General features: G+C 41.0%; 1 protein-coding gene and 2 long non-coding RNA genes across 3 annotated transcripts; 2 read left to right on the top strand and 1 right to left on the bottom strand.

Annotated features, from left to right (window-relative positions):
• Positions 1-8,547: 8,547 nt before the first annotated feature.
• LOC135568500 (uncharacterized) lies at positions 8,548-9,998 on the top strand. Its single transcript, XR_010462657.1, has 3 exons — positions 8,548-9,419; positions 9,725-9,795; positions 9,883-9,998. It is a non-coding gene; the product is annotated as an uncharacterized LOC135568500 (long non-coding RNA).
• A 535-nt stretch (positions 9,999-10,533) lies between these two features.
• On the top strand, positions 10,534-11,897 carry LOC135568501 (uncharacterized). The gene is made up of 3 exons (XR_010462658.1): positions 10,534-10,750; positions 10,830-11,510; positions 11,790-11,897. It is a non-coding gene; the product is annotated as an uncharacterized LOC135568501 (long non-coding RNA).
• A 6,586-nt stretch (positions 11,898-18,483) lies between these two features.
• Positions 18,484-19,891, bottom strand: LOC135568503 (putative nuclease HARBI1). The gene is made up of 4 exons (XM_065015292.1): positions 19,397-19,891; positions 19,212-19,327; positions 19,004-19,115; positions 18,484-18,909 (listed from the first exon to the last, which is right to left on the bottom strand). Exons 1-4 carry the CDS (start codon positions 19,866-19,868, stop codon positions 18,539-18,541), a joined length of 1,071 nt encoding a protein of 356 aa, XP_064871364.1. The 5' UTR covers positions 19,869-19,891; the 3' UTR covers positions 18,484-18,538.
• Positions 19,892-19,895: the final 4 nt, after the last annotated feature.

The raw sequence follows: 19,895 nt of genomic DNA, 5'->3' as shown, positions 1-19,895 counted from the left end.
ACGCAACATTAACTATTCATGAAAATCGCAAATGAAATGAAATGAATCTATTTGCTCTCAAGCTTAGCCTTTTGTTAACAACACTGTCATCTCAGATTTTCAAAAATATGCTTCTCTACCATAGAAAAATAGCATTTAGCATTTAGCGTTAGCATTTAGCGTTAGCATTTAGCATTAGCATTTAGCGTTAGCATTAGCAGGCCACATTTTCACAAAACATTCAATAAATAATTTACCTTTGAAGAACTTCGGATGTTTTCAATGAGGAGACTCTCAGTTAGATAGCAAATTTTCAGTTTTTCCTGAAAGATTTTTTGTGCAGGAGAAATCGGTCCGTTTGGTGCGTCACATTTGGCTACCAAAAAAAAACGAAAATTCAGTTATCCAAACGCCAAACTTTTTTCCAAATTAACTCCATAATATCGACTGAAACATGGTAAACGTTGTTTAGAATCAATCCTCAAGGTGTTTTTCACATATCGCTTCCATGATATATCGGTCCTGGAAGTCTCCTCTCTCCTCTCAATCACATGGAAGAATGGTTGCAGCTGGAGATTGCGCACCAATTTCGACGCAGGACACCGGGCGGACACCTGGTAAATGTAGTCTCTTATGGCCAATCTTCCAATAATTCAATTAAATTACACATATATAAGAACTGTATCAACATACTTTAGTCATATTTTATTAGCATTTTTATTTTTTTAACCTCATAGTCCGACCCATCCCGGATCCGGTATCGTGACTACGGCTCAAGCTCATTAGCATAACGCACAATGCAAAGAAATATTCCCAAAAATATTTAACCTCCACACATTAACAAGTAAAATAGCTCAAATGAAAGATAAACAAGTTGTTTATCTACCCAGCAAGTCAGATTTCTAAAATGTTTTACGGCGAAAACATAGCACATATTTATATTAGATCACCACCGAAACAAAAGGCAAGCGGCGGCCATTTTGTCCCAGAAAAAATAAAATTTAAAAGTAGGATTAAAAAATAAATAATTCACTAACCTTTTGAAAATCTTCATCAGATGACAGTAATATTACATGTTACACAGTACATTTTTTTTTTTTCAATAATATGCTATATAATATCCATAAATCTCGGTTGACGACATTTAAAAAAAAAACATGCTACTCAAATGTCAGGAGAAATGATGATAGCTCCGACAGATAACGTCAGATAACAAGCAATAATCATGACTAAATATACATGTTCTACATATATTTACAAAGATACACTTCTTCTTAATGCAACCGCTGTATTACATTTATTTTTAACGTTACAGACATCGTTCACTGGGCTATACAATGAGTCGGCGCTCAGATATTAGCATATGTCTCCTCTACGTTTGGAGTCCACAGAAACCCAAAATAACCACATAAATATTCCCTTACCTTTGATGTTCTTCCATCAGAAGACGTAGAAGGAGTCATACTTACCCAATAAATCGTTTGGTTTCACGTTGTGTGTCCCTATATTAGCATATGCTAACAGCTTCAGCTGGAATGCATCAAAAATGACTTCTGGTCCAGCACTCTGCGCATTAAAACTTCCAATTTACATATTATATGTCGTTTAAACTGGTCAAACGATGTGCAAAATCGAGCTTTATGATGTTTTTAACATGTAAAACAATAATCAGCGCGAACAGACAAACCGGCTTCAATTGGAAAAGACCGTTCCCCAAATCGGCCGCGCGCAATAGAGTGCCTGTATTTGAGAAGGACACTAGCAATTTCGCCCGCCAAACGTGCAGGGCTCGTGCAATTCTCACAATGAACGCGTCATTTGAAAGCAGACATCGCGCTGAACAGATAGAGACTGTTCCTGGATCCATAGCTGCCTGGGAAGGGTGTTGGCGATGACGTCAAAGTTGACCCAACTTTTCTATTGTTCACAGAGTGTTTGGGAGAATGGCTCTCCTGAGAGTTCTGCTTTACATACAGACATAATTTAAACGGTTTTAGAAACTTTAGAGTGTTTTCTATTCAATAATAATTTTTATATGCATATATTAGCAATTTTGGGAAAAAATATTTTCAGTTTACTATGGGTACGCACTTTCTCCAACAGGGGCAGTATAGAGCGAGAGTTCTAAGAGGTTAACTTGTGCATAAGGCACATGTTTTGTCCATTTACAATATGATTTCATAGGAAGTCAAAAGTTGAAAATGTGAACTTTAAAAAAAAAACGTATCACCCTCGTAAAAAAGTGCTTTCTGGACCGTTTTTCGAAATTGTTTCGATTTTATGTCAATTAATAATGTGTAAGAACTGTATGAATATGCTTTTGTAAAATTGTATTATCATAAAAAAATTGTTTTACTTGTGCATAAGGAATATGATTCGTCAATTTGCAATATGATTTCATAGGAAGTCAAAAGTCAAAGTCAAAAGTCACTTTTTTTGGGGCCAAATGCCATAAGAAATTTGACATGCTCAAAAATGCTGCAGAAATGCAAAATTGACTGGCCTGATGAACTCGGCATGGCAGGGCAGTGATAGTTGTTCCTTTCCATCACTCGTTGTGTTGATTTCATCATGTCCATTTGGTGATGTTTTTTCACTATAGAATCATATTGCAAATGCACGTGCATTATTGTGCAACTGGTAACCCCCCCCAAAAATATGGTGATTTCATTATGTCCATTTGTTTATGTTTTCTTACTTTTGCAAAATCACTGTGCATTTGCAATATGGTTCAATGGGCAGGTACCATCACGAATTTGTCATGCTATGAAAATCCTGCAGGAATGTGAAATTGACTGGCCCGATGAACTCGGGATGGCTGGGCAGTGATTCTGGTTCATCTCAATGGCTCGTTAGGGTTGATTTCAGAATGTCACTTTGGTGATGGTACCTCACTGTTTAAACATATTGCAAATGGACAAGAGTCCATCAATCAATTAGATATCATTCTGAGACCAAACTGATACAAACTGACACCAAACCCACTTTTTCCAACTCGTTTAGTAGCCAACTATTACATACTTCAGAGCTGGCACAAAAATCACAACTTCTTCGGTTTAAACCATAAAAAATACACGTAGTTATGTTCTAGCTGCGGGTCCATTTCTTATGTTATGTGTTGGCCTAGCTGAGGCGATCCTGAATCCCAAGTTTCGGCTCGATAGGTCATTTGGTGTCCGAGCAAAACCCTAATTGGTGCTGAAAATCCACTTTTTTCCATGACTTGCTACGGGGTCCTTGAATGAGCTATCGGACAGAAACATTGGGGTCCGTCTCTATGGGCCGAGCCGGTTTCAATGCACCTAGTCTTGCATCTCTGAGAATTTTCTAAGTGTTGTAATTTTTGTAATGGTCAAAATGAATTGAAGTCATTGCAAATGTACGAGGCTGTTTCTCGGTCCGAGAATCTTCTAGAGCCACCTAACTCACCACGCACTATCGACCTGACGTCTAGAACAGGTTTCTAAAGTTTCGAAACTCTAGATCTGACGGTTCTTTAAAAGTTCCAATAAGGTTAACTAATGCAGGCAGTGTATGTCTCTACGCACCCCAATGGGTCCCTCCTTCCAAGCTGTGTGTGTGAGTGATTTAGTTTTCCTTTGAAATTTTATGTGAAAAATGACTGATTTACTGTTCATAGGGGTTGCCTAATCACACATATGAAGTTTTGGAAAGATCAGACTTTTTTAACCGCTCAAATTAGCCCCTGAGACACCAATTATGGCACTTCCGGTTGGCACAGGAAGCTATAAATCAACACATATCCTCATTGGGGTATGCTTTTACAGAATCCTGAGTTTTAAGTCCTTACGTTAAGAACTGACGGATTTACACGGGGTTGAATGCACTGTGTCTATCAAACTGCAGGCAGGGTATGGATATACACTTTTAGGGTGATTTTAACAACTTCCTGTTGGTCCAGGAAGCTTAGAATCAACACAGGTAGACCTCATAGTGGCCTGATGGACTTTTACCGAAGACAGGTTCATACGGCATTCATAACCCATATAGGCTTCAGGTTGAACTAGGGGTGCAGGCAATGTATTCCTATGGGGAGAGAAGTCAATGCAAACTGTTTGATGTTAACACCTTCTTTTAACTGTTAAGGGTTAACCTCATAGTCCGCCCCATCCCGCATGCGGTATCGTTACTACAGCCTCAAGCTCATTACCATAACGCAACGTTAGCGATTTCTAAAAATCGCAAATGAAATGAAATAAATATGCCTGTTCTCAAGCTTATCCTTTTCTTAACAATCCTGTCGTCTCAGATTTTCAAAATATGCTTTAGAACCAGAGAAAATCAATAATTTGTGTAAGAGTGGTGATAGCTAGCTTAGCATTTAGCGTTAGCATTTAGCACGCAACATATTCACAAAAACCAGCCAAGGAATCAAATAAAATAATTTACCTTTGAAGAACTTCAGATGTTTCAATGAGGAGACTCTCAGTTTACATAGCAGATGTCCAGTTTTTCCTGAAAGATTCTTGTGTAGGACACATCGTTCCCTTTTGTTACTATGCATTTGGCTACCGAAACTAACCGAAAATTCAGTCACCTACATGTCGAACTTTTTTCCGAATTAACTCCATAATATCGACTGAAACATGGAAAACGTTGTTTGAATCAATCCTGAAGGTGGTTTGTCATATATCTCTCCATTGAAAGCACCGTCCTTGAAGCCTGCTTTGTTCTGAGATTCGAATGGAAAAATACTGGGAGGTGATTTTTGCGCACCAAATGCCACGCAGACACCAAGAGGGACACTTGGCAATTGTAGTCTCTTATGGTCAATCTTCCAATGATATGCCTACAAATACGTCACAATGCTGCAGAGACCTTGGGGAAACAAGATAAAGAGTCCGTTCATTCCTGTCGCATTCACAGCCATATAAGGCGATCATGGAAAACGTAGCCTCAGAAATCCTGTGCATTTCCTGGTCGGTCATACATCTTGGTTTTGCCCGAAGCATTTGTTCTAAGGGACTCACAGTGAAAATCTTTGCAGTTCTGGAAACGTAAGACTGTCTTCTTTCCAAAACTATCAATTCCAAGCATATTCGAGCATCTTTTCGTGACAAAATATTGCGCTTAAAACGGGCACGTCTTTTTATCCAAAAATTAAATACTGCCCCTAGAGTACTAACAGGTTAAATGCCACAAGGTTAAGGTTAGGCTTGCATGGATCGGGAGGACCTTAGGAACGTACCTAAGGTCGAATTGTGTTTCTCACCCTAACGGTTCTCTCACTGTCACCCAAAAGCAAATGACATTGTGGGGCAGGCTTCATTTTGGGCCCACTTTTCTAATGGTCGCTGCGCTTAGACCGAGCGAGCTACGGTCAAGCGGGATATCTCGTTGAACTCGGCACGGCCTAGGGATTATGGTAATGCCATTGCCTGCTCTCTGTGTCTTTAAGCACCGCACTTTGTCACTCCATCCTTGCTGTGTGTGTGTGTGAGAGCTTTTCTTTGACATCTGTTGGGAGAAATGACTGACTTACAGTTTATGGGGGTTGCCTAATCACACATATGAAGTTTTGAAAAGATCTGACCTTTTTAACCCTTGGAAACTGCCACTGTGACACCATTTAAGGCACTTCCGGTTGGCACAGGAAGCTATAAATAAACTAATATCCTGATTCGGGTATGCCTTTACAGAATCCTGAGTTTTATGTCTTTACGTTAAGAACTGAGTTATTTACGGAGGGTTTAGTGAGTGTGTGTTATTTCAGAAAATCATAGAAAATCACAGAAATCTCGCAGAGCTCCTTAGCACACTTTAAAAAGATTTGTATGAACACCCTGCAACTGGATCTGTAACTGTTGAAAAAAAAACACCTATCTTTGAACACCACCAATCTGTCATTGTACGATTTCTCTTAAATGACGATAGATAAATGGCTGGTTCTTTTGTTATTGACACCGGAGGCTCCTTGACTTTGACGTGAAGTGGAAAAAGAATGTCTCTATTTTCATTTTGGACCTTTAATCCCAGAATAATGGCCATAACTCAAAAACCGTTGAGGCCTAGATGCCATCTTGTTCGGGGCCAACTGCCCATTATGCCAAACCTACGCTCACCGAGTTTCGGCTTCAAATATTTTCAGTTTTCGAGATAAGGCCCCGTCGTGATTCGTGATGTTTTGTCTAATTGCCATATGATTCCTTATGCCCTCTTGTGGGAATTTCCGGGATAGTGGAAAAATGGACCAAAATTGGATTATTTTATAAAACGGAAACCGAATGTCCGACAAAGTTCATTTGATGACTTCCCGGTAGGTCCAGCCCTACCGCACGGCCCGACGCCGACCGAGAATTTTACAAACGTTTTCGGACGTCTAATAAGGGACCGTACATTTGCAATATGGACTTTCTCACTAACCATACGCGAAATGTCAAAATGTTCCCTTAAGGTATGAAAGAAATGGGGATTTCCCCACAATTGACTTTTTCTTACCTGGTCTCCATAATGAACAATTGAAATTAGGACCACAAAAGAACAGTGACAATGACAGAGTAAGAACAACCGAGGACAATATGAAGATGATGCACGCACGCACGCACTCACGATCAAGATATATGATAAAAACAGGAAGAGAAGAGAGGAACCTGTCGATCGAGGTAAAAAGATTGACAGGTTTAGATTTTCTGTTTCGCCACAAATTCTAACAGAACCAGGGCAACAGGAGACAGTTTCTGTATGGAGGAAGAAACCCCTACCGGAGGAGCCACTATGTGGATGGACGCATCATCAAACAAAGGGATGTGACCAGACATTAATCAAATATGTGGAAGAGTTTATCATGAACAAGATAACACCAGCTGAAGGTGAAGAATTTGTAGTTGAAATAACAAGAACAGAACTGAATGAAGGAAACAGTAACACATATATTAAATTGGGTCCTACGCCAGCACCTGAACAAGAACAGCTTGTGACAACCAAAGCAACGACAACAACGATGGCGGCGGCTGTAACAACAACGGTGGCGGCTGCTGTGACGACCACAGCAACTACCACTGAGATGACATCAACTGCTCTTACCAAGCAGACCACGGTAACCACAAAGAAACCTGACCAATCAGAGCCAAAAGGATTCTTTAATGATATTTGGAACTTTTTGACAAAATCTAATGACCTACCTCAAGAGAAGAACATTGCAAAGATGACAGACATAGATATATCAGACTCAGAACCACTCAAGGACACCACACAGGAAGAAGAGGTGAAAAACGAATGGTACAAATGGGCTAAGTATACGCCAAGCAAACACAGAATGGACAATTGTATTTTGTGTAGTAAATCACCTTTGTCGGATCTCATAATAGTCCCTGAACCAGCATCATTTAAAAACTGTGCAAATTGGAAGAATGATCATTGTACCAAGAGAAAGTATTCTATTCCCTTGTGTGACATAGAATGTAGGATTGCTAAGGGGAGCACTAGAGGTAGAACCATGTTGAACGAGACTGGGTTGGGAGACAAGGATTGTGCTGCCTATGACATTAGAACTGAATTAAATGGACCTAAATTAGACAGAAGTACTGTGGTTAACCTCTTCAGTCGACCCTCTACTTTTTTGAACATTCTGTTAAAAATCGCGCAACATTTCAGCGCCCTGCTACTCATGCCAGGAATATAGTATATGCATTTGATTAGTCTGTGTGGATAGAAAACACTCATACGTTTAAAAAACTGGTTAAATCACTGCTGTGGCTTTACCAGAACGGCATTTACATCGAAAAGCACAGGAAAAACTGATCACTGAAAATGGGAAAATATATCCATGCGCTACTTGATCCCATTGATAAAGGTGAACCACAATTAATTGACTGAGGTTGCAGTACCTACAGCTTCCACACGGTGTCTAGAGTCTTGTCATTTCCCTTCGAGTTTTTTCTTGGTCAAACACATGCAGGACACCGTATCTAATCCGGTCTAGGACCGGATATTTTCGTTGAGTTTCTAGCCGGACATTTTTCCAGACGGACAGCTAATGATCTTTACATCGCCTCCTGATGAATTTTATCGCTTATTGACGTTTACTAATACCTAAAGTTGCATTACAAACGTATTTCGAAGTGTTTTGTGAAAGTTTATCGTCGACTTTTTGAATTTTAAAAAATGACGTTACGTTTTGAAACAATGTTTTTTTCATTTATCACACAGTCTACATATAACGATATCTAGGCTTTATATGGACCGATTTAATCGAAATAAAGACCCAAATAGTGTTTATGGGACATCTAGGAGTGCCAACAAAGAAGATGGTGAAAGGTAATGAATGTTTTCTATTTTATTGTGCGGTTTGTGTAACGCCGAAATGCTAATTATTTTGTTTACGTCCCCTGTGGGTCTTTTGGGGTGTTGCATGCTATCAGATAATAGCTTCTCATGCTTTCGCCGAAAAGCATTTTAAAAATCTGACTTGTTGCCTGGATTCACAACGAGTGTAGCTTTAATTCGATACCCTGCATGTGTATTTTAATGAACTTTTGAGTTTTAACTAATACTATTAGCATTTAGCGTAGCGCATTTGCATTTCCAGAGCTCTAGTTGGGACGCAAGCGTCCCGAGTAGAAGCAACAGGTTAAAGGAAAATATGAATGTTTTTACAGCCATAACACCGAAGGAATTGATGTAGGAAACACCACTGTAGAATGTGATACTATTTGGGTACTAGAGACTGCAGGGGTTCGTAGAAATAAAGATAAAGCGTTGATAATGAATAGAAAAGTGTTGTGTCGTAAAATAACTCAGGTTGCGCCATCTCTTATTATGCTAAACAATCAGGACAGAGGTATTGCGGATAACTTCTGGATGTGTGGAAAAAACTATCTGTTGAATGTATTGCCAGATGGATGGACTGGTCTTTGTGCCTTAGAGCAATTCAACAGGTTACCATTATTAAATCACCCCATGATGACTATGTTAACCCTAGAGTTAAAAGGGCGTATGTGAAAGACCCTGAGGTATACCTTGATGCAATTGGACAGTGTTGGTGTTTACATACTGGAGAGGGAATGCAAAACAACGACGCTGGACAGAGTGGAATCAGGGGCCTGTTGCACAAAAGTAGAATTAAGACATCCGGGATAAATGACTCAGCTGAGCTCAATGAAGCCAAAACATGTGCGTCCAGGCTTAATTGGTTGCACAAAGACCAAGCCAGGATGAGCAGACACGGATTCATTAAGCCAGGTGAAACCAATCCTGGATAGGTGCGCGCTCACGGCTCACTCAAATAGACCCCGCCACAGATCACAGATTAACTGATTTACCATGGCAACTAGAGCCGCGTACTTTTCCCCGTCGGAAGCACAAATCCTCATGGAGGCATACGAGGAGGTAAAATATATAATTAAGAAGAAAGGCAACACCGCCACAGTGATAAAGCAAAGAGAAAAAGCGTGGCAAAGTATTGCAGACCGCCTGAATGCGTAAGTAGTGCACAATTACACACTCACCGCTCCGCTGAAACATCACAATTACAATTCAAATATTTAATTCACATCTCCAAAAATGCAGTTGTACTGTAATTATGAAACGGTTAAATTTTTAATTGAAATGCACTGCAGATATGAGTGAAATTGTGTAAAGTAACTCCATCACACTGTATAAAGCTATGATACATTTTTTGATATTTTTACTGAAAACAAGACAAAAATACCAAGTAATTTTTTGCAGTGTGACTCCATTAAATGTGTGTGTGTGTGTGTGTGTGTGTGTGTGTGTGTGTGTGTAGATTAAACATGAACGGGCCAAAACGGACATGGCAGCAGGTCAAAATCAAATACAAGAACATTCTGCAGAATGGTATGGTCCCTGACTAATATTTAACAAAGCACAAGCATATATTGTACCCAGAAGGTGCCTGCTCACACATTGTCTGTACTGTTTTAGCAGTGAAAAAGAATACCCACAGACAAGGCACGGGTGGTGGGTCACCAAAGGCTGACCTTACCCCAGCAGAGGACATGGCCTTGGAGCTAAATAAAGGCAGGCCCGTCTTAGAGGGGATCCCTGGGGGAAAGAGACGAGCATAGGTTCCTCCCAAGATGCCACCCGCTTCATTCAAGGTATGTCCTTCCATCTCTACATGGGATACAACCACATTCATATTGAATCAATTTGGACTGTCTGACTTTGGTTTACCTATTGCCTTGCAGTGCCTGGCAGCACTGTGTTCCTGTTAGAGCCACCAGCACAAGCACCAGACGATGCTGATCCAGTGAGTACTCCATCAAAGGCATACTGTAGGCCTGGCATGTCTTGTCTACTAGCTTCAATATGAATCCGATTAAATGTGATAGGGTGAAGGCCCCAGTGCAGCAGCAACAGCACATGATGGAGACGATGATGAGGAGGAGACCATCTCTCTGGATTCCAGAAGGCATGAGGTATCATGTTAAGACTGTGAAAGTACTATTTACTCTACAATGGTGAGGAGTCCTCATCAAAATCAAAAAATCTAATTTCTTTTACAGGACCCAGATGCTATACAGTGGGAAAACCAGCCTGGCAACATAGTGCGTATTAATAAAAGGACACCACATCCTGCCAAATTCCAGCTGCGCTAATTGTATTGTGTTCACAGAGCTCACAAGCTATCAGAAAGTTGTATGGCAACCACCTCCGGCGCCAAATAGAACTGGCAGACATAGACATTCAGTACAAGAAGAAAAAGATGGAAAATCTTGCACTGGAGTCCGAAATAAAAAAGAGGACAATTAGGAAACTGGACCTTGAAATAAAAAAACTTGAGAGGGAGGTGAGATATGCCTTCAATGTACACTGTATGCTAACTGTAACACAAATGTATTAATCATTATTTTTCTTTCCTCCCCCAGCTCCAAGAAGATGACACAGCTCAAAATAAAAATTAGGTATATTCTCGTAAAGTCAAGTGAGCCATGACATATGAGCTCTTATTGTGAGCACACAGGACGGTGGCATCTTTCTACGATTTTTTTTATTTTCCCAGCAATCAGTACAACCAAGTCATCGTTATAAGGCATCGCCCTCTTTTGCCCACCCCCCCAGCACCAGGTGTGGCCACTAGCCTATATGAAGGCCCAAAATTGTGTGTTCCTTTCTGCTCTGACAATGGCATGCCCATTCGTGCGAGATGTGGTGGATGAAGAAGCACTTGTGCTGAGGAGAGCCTTCAGGCGAGAAAGGGTCTTCAGGGACCGGTTGGACCCACTGGCCTTCCCTGATGACCATCTATATGAAAGATACAGGTTTTCTGCAGATGGCATCAGGTATCTATGCAGACTACTGGGTCCCAGGATTAAGCACCGCACTGCACGGAGCCATGCACTGAGTGTGGAGCAAATGGTTTGTGTGGCCTTGCGCTTTTTTGCTAGTGGAGCCTTCCTGTACTCAGTGGGGGATGCTGAACAAGGCCACAATTTGCCGCACAATGAGGAGTGTGTGTCTGGCTATCAAAGCATTAGCAGATGTCTTCATCTCCTTCCCTGGCCACAGAAGACTCTGTGACATCAAAGAGGAGTTCTATAGGATTGCAGGTAAGAGGATCTACAAATTACAGGACAACTGTTAACACATAGTAGGATACTCATTACTTTGTGTGACAGGTTTCCCCAATGTCATTGGTGCAGTGGACTGCACACACATAAGGATAAAAGCCCCTCAGGTGCCCATGAGGCCGATTTTGTGAATAGGAAATCCTTTCACAGCATTAATGTTCAGGTGAACATAACTTTTTGATATTGTCCATTGTGAACACTCTGCATTGCCAGTGATGTGCATTGATTGGTGTAATATTCCTCATCTTATGATTTCAGATGGTCTGCAATGCTGACTGTGTGATCAGCAATGTTGTGGCAAAATGGCCTGGCTCAGTCCATGACTCCAGAATCTTTCGGGCCTCTGAAATCTATCAGTGCCTATCACAAGGTAAGCCACACAACCCCTATTTATAACCATCATGGCTGTGTCAAGAATATCACTGTGTTTATGAGGTAGTAATGATGAGATTTTGTGTTGACAGGTGAATTCTCTGGTGTGTTGCTGGGAGACAGGGGTATGGCTGCCAGCCTTTTCTCCTGACACCTTTCACAGACCCCCAGGAAGCACAGCAGGCCTACAACCATGCCCATGCCAGGACCAGGGCCAGAGTTGAAATGACCTTTGGCCTCCTGAAGGCACGCTTTCACTGCCTTCACAAATTAAGGGTCAGCCCTGTTAGGGCATGTGATATTACTGTGGCTTGTGCTGTCCTCCACAATGTGGCCTGCCTGAGGAAGGGAGGGCCCCCAGAGTGCCACCAGCCATGGACTGGGACAATCCGGCAATCTTCCTGATGACGACAGTGGTCGGCTGCTGAGGGACCAATATGTGTTGAATTATTTTAGTTAGTATGTGTGCTTTCAATTTTGGTTAAATATGTCCTGCGGTGGCAGAGGAATTTTTTTTTTGGGTTCGTTTTTTGACAATTTGGCCTCTTATGATGTTTGTGCGGTATACTGTGTGTAATACAAGGCTGCAGGGAGGCTACTGCATCCATTCATTTGTCTGTTCAGTTGATGTGTATGGATTTGTCCTGCATTTATTTTAGTGTGCAGACATGCAGGGTGTGTTATATACAGACCTTTGAATGTGTATGTATCATTTTGTATAATATGCTTGGATTCTGTGCTTTCCATCTTGTAGAGTCACTGTGACTTCAGTTTCGAAAGGAGCTGATGGTTTACCTGCTTTGTTTTGTCCTTATTCAATAAAGGAACATAATGTTACACATTGTGTTTTTATATTCATATGGAATGTGTATTTGTTTATATGACAGAGTACTAGGGCCACACTGAAGAAAAAGGATAAAGTCATACATTTATGAGGCTGGTTCTTTCTGCAGAAAAGCTACATATTGTTTTTACAGTTTTGATACTGATGACAATGTGATACTTAATATTCTGGCACATCAGCATGTCTTTGTTTATGAAACCATACTGAAGTACAATTTCACGAAATGCCCCACATCTGTCATTTTAACAACTGTCCTCCTTTAAAACAACTGGTTACAATATTATGACTTGTGTTTTTTTCCCCTCTGTGGCCCTAATATTCTATCATTTTATATATAGCCTTATAGTCTATGGGAAACTGTAAATTATCTAATGATAGCAACATCATCTAAAAATCATTTTTTATCCAAAATCATTGAAATTAATGATCACAAACGTTTAAATAATAACAGTGGGTCTAGTTATATGTGATAACAATGTATAGTGAGCAGTGAAATAACTATTGGTTTCCATTTGTGGTGACTGCTGACTGACATTAGGGATGAGATTAAATAGATCCTGGAATTTAGCCTGGTCTGGAGCAGGCTAGCTCCACAGAATAAATCTCCATGGTAATTTATACCATAACATATCCTCCTGCCCCCTATCCATCTTTAGTGCAACCGGATTACGGATCAATTGAGCCAGGATCACCAAGATATCCTGGCTTAATCCCTTATCCTAGTTTTGTGCAACAGGCCCCAGGTGTATCAATAAGGCAGTTTATTGAGTCAAAGATATCTTGTCCTGCCGTTTATCGTGCACGGACCTAAGCAGTGTGACTCTGTGAGAAGTCAGAATAATTAGGCTGCCTCGCCAGAGTTTACAACAGAATGTATACACAGAATAATGTAGGTGGAGTCTCGTCGTGTTTGTCTTCTGACTGGTCCTGAAGAGTTGGAGGAGGGCCTGCTCTAGCCAGAGCAGGCGCCCCATTGGTGCATAGCAGAGTCCTCTGCTCACGTCACCCGACCAGTAGGGGGGGTGGAGTGTGAGTGTGCGTTGCTTCATGAGATGTTTGTGTGTCCAGGAAACGTAAGATAGGGAGAACTAGCAGTGTCTGCTTTAGGCGCAGGTGTTTCCTGTTTATGCAGGAGTGCATGTAGGGTTCAATGTCAGTGAGATAGTTTGGCACTCTAAGCTCGTTAGTGTTGCAGGATGCTCTTTGTAGTTTACAGGGGAGTATATTTGCGTGATGGCAGCTGTGTGTCCTTCCCTTGAACTGTTTTGTGCGAGGATAATTATGTTATTGCACCCAGGCTCTAGACTTGACTGAGGGCACTGCGCCCAGAGTTATCTGAGGGCATCCGGTTTAACCAGAGCGTTGGTCTGCTAGTAATGCTTGATATTGGATTATTTATATAACAACAGCCTAGAGGGGTACCTCGGGAGTTCAAGGCAAGAGATGAAGTTAAATCTGGATTTGAATATATTTTTTTGTGGATAACACCAAATAAGAACTTAGAGTGGATTAATTATATATACTATAACCAACAAAGATGCATGAACTATACTGACTCGGCTCTAACGGCGTTGGGGGAACAGGTACAGGCTACCAGTAAAATGACTTGGCAAAATAGACAGGCTCTCAATTGGCTCTTAGCGGAGAAGGGTGGAGTTTGTGTTATGTTTGGGGATGATTGTTGCACCTTTATTCCCAATAACACTGCGCCTAATGGATCCTTTGCTATCGCTATGGCTAAACTTAAAGGTTTACGAGCAGAGGTTAAGGCAAATGCTGGGTTTGACTCTCATGTTTGGGATTGGTTGGACCTAGCATTGGGAAAGTGGGGAGCTATGTTTGCTAGGATGGCCATTATGCTGGGCGGGGGGTTATTGGCTCTGGGTATTGTATTTTGTTGTGTTTTACCCTTGGTAAAATCTCTTGTGGTCCAGACAACGGATAAACAGATGTCTGTAAGAAGAGCTGACACTCCTGTGATAGTTAATCCTGTACCGGGTAGCCCAGGCCACTATACCGATAAAAAGGGACAGCCATGCAATGCGGTTGGTGGACCCCTTGACTGCCCCTTCGGTAATCCAAACTGCCTGTATGGAGTGGTCCCTGGAGGTGGTTACGCTTGCCATGGTTTTCCTAAAGATGGTCTACCTGTAGATGCTGTATTCCCAAATTCAGAGGAATGTCTACTGGCACATGTCCACAAAAAGTGTCATTTGCGCAGTAAGTGCAAGTGGTGCACAAAATATAAAGTGGAGGGCCATGACCATCACGAAGACCCCCTGTTTTGCGCAAAATGTCAAAGAGGAGATTGTAACATTTGTAGGGATGAGGATTGTACTCCTATGAAAGGATTTAGTATATCTATTTTTGCTCACGGCCTTGTGTTTTTGTATGTTTGGTTGACATTTTTAGATAGGTATATCAATGAATATATCTGGTTTCAGGCAAGGCTATGTACCTACATGCTCATGCTTCATCAAAATGTAATATATTATTTTTATTATTTCTATACCGAATTAGATCTTTTACTCTTATGAATTACTAGAGATGTTTGGTCTAGTTAGGCTTTCTTTAATGTTTCTAATTGGATCTTTTACTCCTATTTAGTATTAATAATTTGGAGATGTTTGGGCCAGTTGGTTTATATGCTTTACTCTGTTTTTGTATTTTATTGTCCATCATAGGTATTCTCATTCACCATCCTAGAGTCATATTTGTATTAGTATGGGGCTAATTAGCCCCAGAGGAGGTATTTGTGGGAGTAAATGAGACACATAGATAACACATAGGTGTATAGGACAGCTGAACATTAAAAACAGACCACACAAAGAGAAGGCGGCACATAGGCGCCTAGGACAACTGGACACACTAAAGATAGAGGAGACACATAGTCTTCTGATGCTGATAAGGACACACATAACAAAGAACGCATTAAGCTAAATACAGGACAAAGCATAGGTCTATAGAATAGATGGACGTATATTATTTTTAGGACAAGCAAGGGTCTTGCCACCATTATAATCTAACTGAAAGCAGATATGGGCGTTATTGGGCGTAAACAAGCAGGAAGCCTGAACTAAAAAGATAATGGTGGTAGGAGAATTAGGGGAAGTATGTTTATTTGCATATGGGTTGGACCCATATGCTATATGTGGATAAATACAGGAGCCGGGGCTCTGGGAAGCGGTGTGTATACTTTGTTAATACTTTGTATTAAAAGCCTATTTGATTTCACAAGTTCTTGTAAGTGTTATATTTGAACCGATTTTCCACGACATGAGTAGGTGCAGACCTAACATAATCGCATGGTGTGCTTTCGTCGTAAAGCCTTTTTGAAATTGGACACTGTGGTGGGATTAACTTCTTCGAGATAGGGGCGCTCTTTTAATTTTTGGATAAAAAACGTTCCCGTTTTAAACAAGATATTTTGTCACGAAAAGATGCTTGACTATGCATGTAATTGACAGCTTTGGAAAGAAAAAAATAGTTTCCAAAACTGCAAAGATATTGTCTGTGAGTGCCCCAGAACTAATGCTACAGGCGGAACCAAGATGAAATTGCATACAGGAAATGCCCCAGATTCTGAAGGCGCTGTGTTCCAATGTCTCCTTATATGGCTGTGAATGCGCCAGGAATGAGCCTGCCCTTTGTCGCTTCCCCAAGGTGTCTGCAGCATTGTGACGTATTTGTAGGCATATCATTGGAAGATTGACCATAAGAGCCTACATTTACCAGGTGTCCGCCCGGTGTCCTGCATCAAAATGATTGCGTAATCTCTTGGTCCATGCGCGTTCCATTTCTTCAGAGGAGAAACTAAACTGCCACGAATGATTTATCATCGATAGATATGTGAAAAACCCCTTAAGGATTGATTCTAAACAATGTTTGCCATGTTTCTGTCGATATTATGGAGTTAATTTGGAAAAAACAGTTCGCGTTGTAATGACTTAATTTTCGGGTTTTTTCTTACCGAAACGTGATGAAGAAAACGGAGCGATTTGTCTACACAAATATTTTATTTGCAAAAACTGAACATTTGCTATCTAACTGAGTCTCCTCATTGAAAACATCTGAAGTTCTTCAAAGATAAATGATTTTATTTGAATGCTTTTCTTGTTTTTGTGAAAATGTTGCATGCTGAATGCTAGGCTAAATGCTATGCTCTTACACAAATAGAGAGCAAATATATTTATTTCATTTCATTTGCGATTTTCATGAATTGTTAACGTTGCGTTATGGTAACGATCCCGGATCCTGGATGGCTAGAATCAAGAGGTTTTAACCAACAAGTTTAGCTTTAAAATGGCATATAATACTTGTATGTTTGAGGAATTTTAATTATGAGATTTCTGTTGTTTGAATTTGGCACCCTTTCACTGGATGTTGGTCAGGTGGGACGTTAGAGTCCCACGTACCCTAGAGAGGTAATCAAGTTGTTTTACAGACCTGGCATCCGTCTCGGGTCCTTTTCCATGACGATGCTACATCTCTCTCTTAGCTAGCTCAACTCTGCACTTGCCTGTGCTAGTAATACACTGTGCTAACATTAGCCTAGACTGAACCACAGAAAATAACAGTTTTAAACAATTGTAAAAACCATCTTCTTCCAGACAGAATAGTTCCTGTAGATTCAGACTCATCACCAATCTTTTGTTATGTTTTGTGGGTTTCATAACCAGGGGCCTGTTGCACAAAACTAGGATAAGGGATTAAGCCAGGATATCTTGGTGATCCTGGCTCAATTGATCCGTAATCCGGTTGCACTAAAGATGGATAGGGGGCAGGAGGATATGTTATGGTATAAATTACCATGGAGATTTATTCTGTGGAGCTAGCCTGCTCCAGACCAGGCTAAATTCCAGGATCTATTTAATCTCATCCCTAATGTCAGTCAGCAGTCACCACAAATGGAAACCAATAGTTATTTCACTGCTCACTATACATTGTTATCACATATAACTAGACCCACTGTTATTATTTAAACGTTTGTGATCATTAATTTCAATGATTTTGGATAAAAAAAGATTTTTAGATTATGTTGCTATCATTAGATAATTTACAGTTTCCCATAGACTATAAGGCTATATATAAAATGATAGAATATTAGGGCTACAGAGGGGAAAAAAAACACAAGTCATAATATTGTAACCAGTTGTTTTAAAGGAGGACAGATGTGGGGCATTTCGTGAAATTGTACTTCAGTATGGTTTCATAAACAAAGACATGCTGATGTGCCAGAATATTAAGTATCACATTGTCATAAGTATCAAAACTGTAAAAACAATATGTAGCTTTTCTGCAGAAAGAACCAGCCTCATAAATTTATGACTTTATCCTTTTTCTTCAGTGTGGCCCTAGTACTCTGTCATATAAACAAATACACATTCCATATGAATATAAAAACACAATGTGTAACATTATGTTCCTTTATTGAATAAGGACAAAACAAAGCAGGTAAACCATCAGCTCCTTTCGAAACTGAAGTCACAGTGACTCTACAAGATGGAAAGCACAGAATCCAAGCATATTATACAAAATGATACATACACATTCAAAGGTCTGTATATAACACACCCTGCATGTCTGCACACTAAAATAAATGCAGGACAAATCCATACACATCAACTGAACAGACAAATGAATGGATGCAGTAGCCTCCCTGCAGCCTTGTATTACACACAGTATACCGCACAAACATCATAAGAGGCCAAATTCGTCAAAAACGAACCCAAAAACCCCAAATTCCTCTGCCACCGCAGGACATATTTAACCAAAATTGAAAGCACACATACTAACTAAAATAATTCAACACATATTGGTCCCTCAGCAGCCGACCACTGTCGTCATCAGGGAAGATTGCCGGATTGTCCCAGTCCATGGCTGGTGGCACTCTGGGGGCCCTCTCCTTCCTCAGGCAGGCCACATTGTGGAGGACAGCACAAGCCACAGTAATATCACATGCCCTAACAGGGCTGACCCTTAATTTGTGAAGGCAGTGAAAGCGTGCCTTCAGGAGGCCAAAGGTCATTTCAACTCTGGCCCTGGTCCTGGCATGGGCATGGTTGTAGGCCTGCTGTGCTTCCTGGGGGTCTGTGAAAGGTGTCAGGAGAAAAGGCTGGCAGCCATACCCCCTGTCTCCCAGCAACACACCAGAGAATTCACCTGACAATACAAAATCTCATCATTACTACCTCATAAACACAGTGATATTCTTGACACAGCCATGATGGTTATAAATAGGGGTTGTGTGGCTTACCTTGTGATAGGCACTGATAGATTTCAGAGGCCCGAAAGATTCTGGAGTCATGGACTGAGCCAGGCCATTTTGCCACAACATTGCTGATCACACAGTCAGCATTGCAGACCATCTGAAATCATAAGATGAGGAATATTACACCAATCAATGCACATCACTGGCAATGCAGAGTGTTCGTCAATGGACAATATCAAAAAGTTATGTTCACCTGAACATTAATGCTGTGAAAGGATTTCCTATTCACAAAATCGGCCTCATGGGCACCTGAGGGGGCTTTTATCCTTATGTGTGTGCAGTCCACTGCACCAATGACATTGGGGAAACCTGTCACACAAAGTAATGAGTATCCTACTATGTGTTAACAGTTGTCCTGTAATTTGTAGATCCTCATACCTGCAATCCTATAGAACTCCTCTTTGATGTCACAGAGTCTTCTGTGGCCAGGGAAGGAGAAGAAGACATCTGCTAATGCTTTGATAGCCAGACACACACTCCTTATTGTGCGGCAAATTGTGGCCTTGTTCAGCTGTTCTGCATCCCCCACTGAGTACAGGAAGGCTTCACTAGCAAAAAAGCGCAAGGCCACACAAACCATTTGCTCCACACTCAGTGCATGGCTCCGTGCAGTGCGGTGCTTAATCCTGGGACCCAGTAGTCTGCATAGATACCTGATGCCATCTGCAGAAAACCTGTATCTTTCATATAGATAGTCATCAGGGAAGGCCAGTGGGTCCAACCGGTCCCTGAAGACCCTTTCTCGCCTGAAGGCTCTCCTCAGCACAAGTGCTTCTTCATCCACCACATCTCGCACGAATGGGCATGCCATTGTCAGAGCAGAAAGGAACACACAATTTTGGGCCTTCATATAGGCTAGTGGCCACACCTGGTGCTG

Source organism: Oncorhynchus nerka, unplaced genomic scaffold (genome assembly GCF_034236695.1).
Source record: "Oncorhynchus nerka isolate Pitt River unplaced genomic scaffold, Oner_Uvic_2.0 unplaced_scaffold_1536, whole genome shotgun sequence".
Taxonomy (NCBI): Eukaryota; Metazoa; Chordata; class Actinopteri; order Salmoniformes; family Salmonidae; genus Oncorhynchus; species Oncorhynchus nerka.
This window is presented reverse-complemented; position numbering and strand designations above follow the sequence as displayed.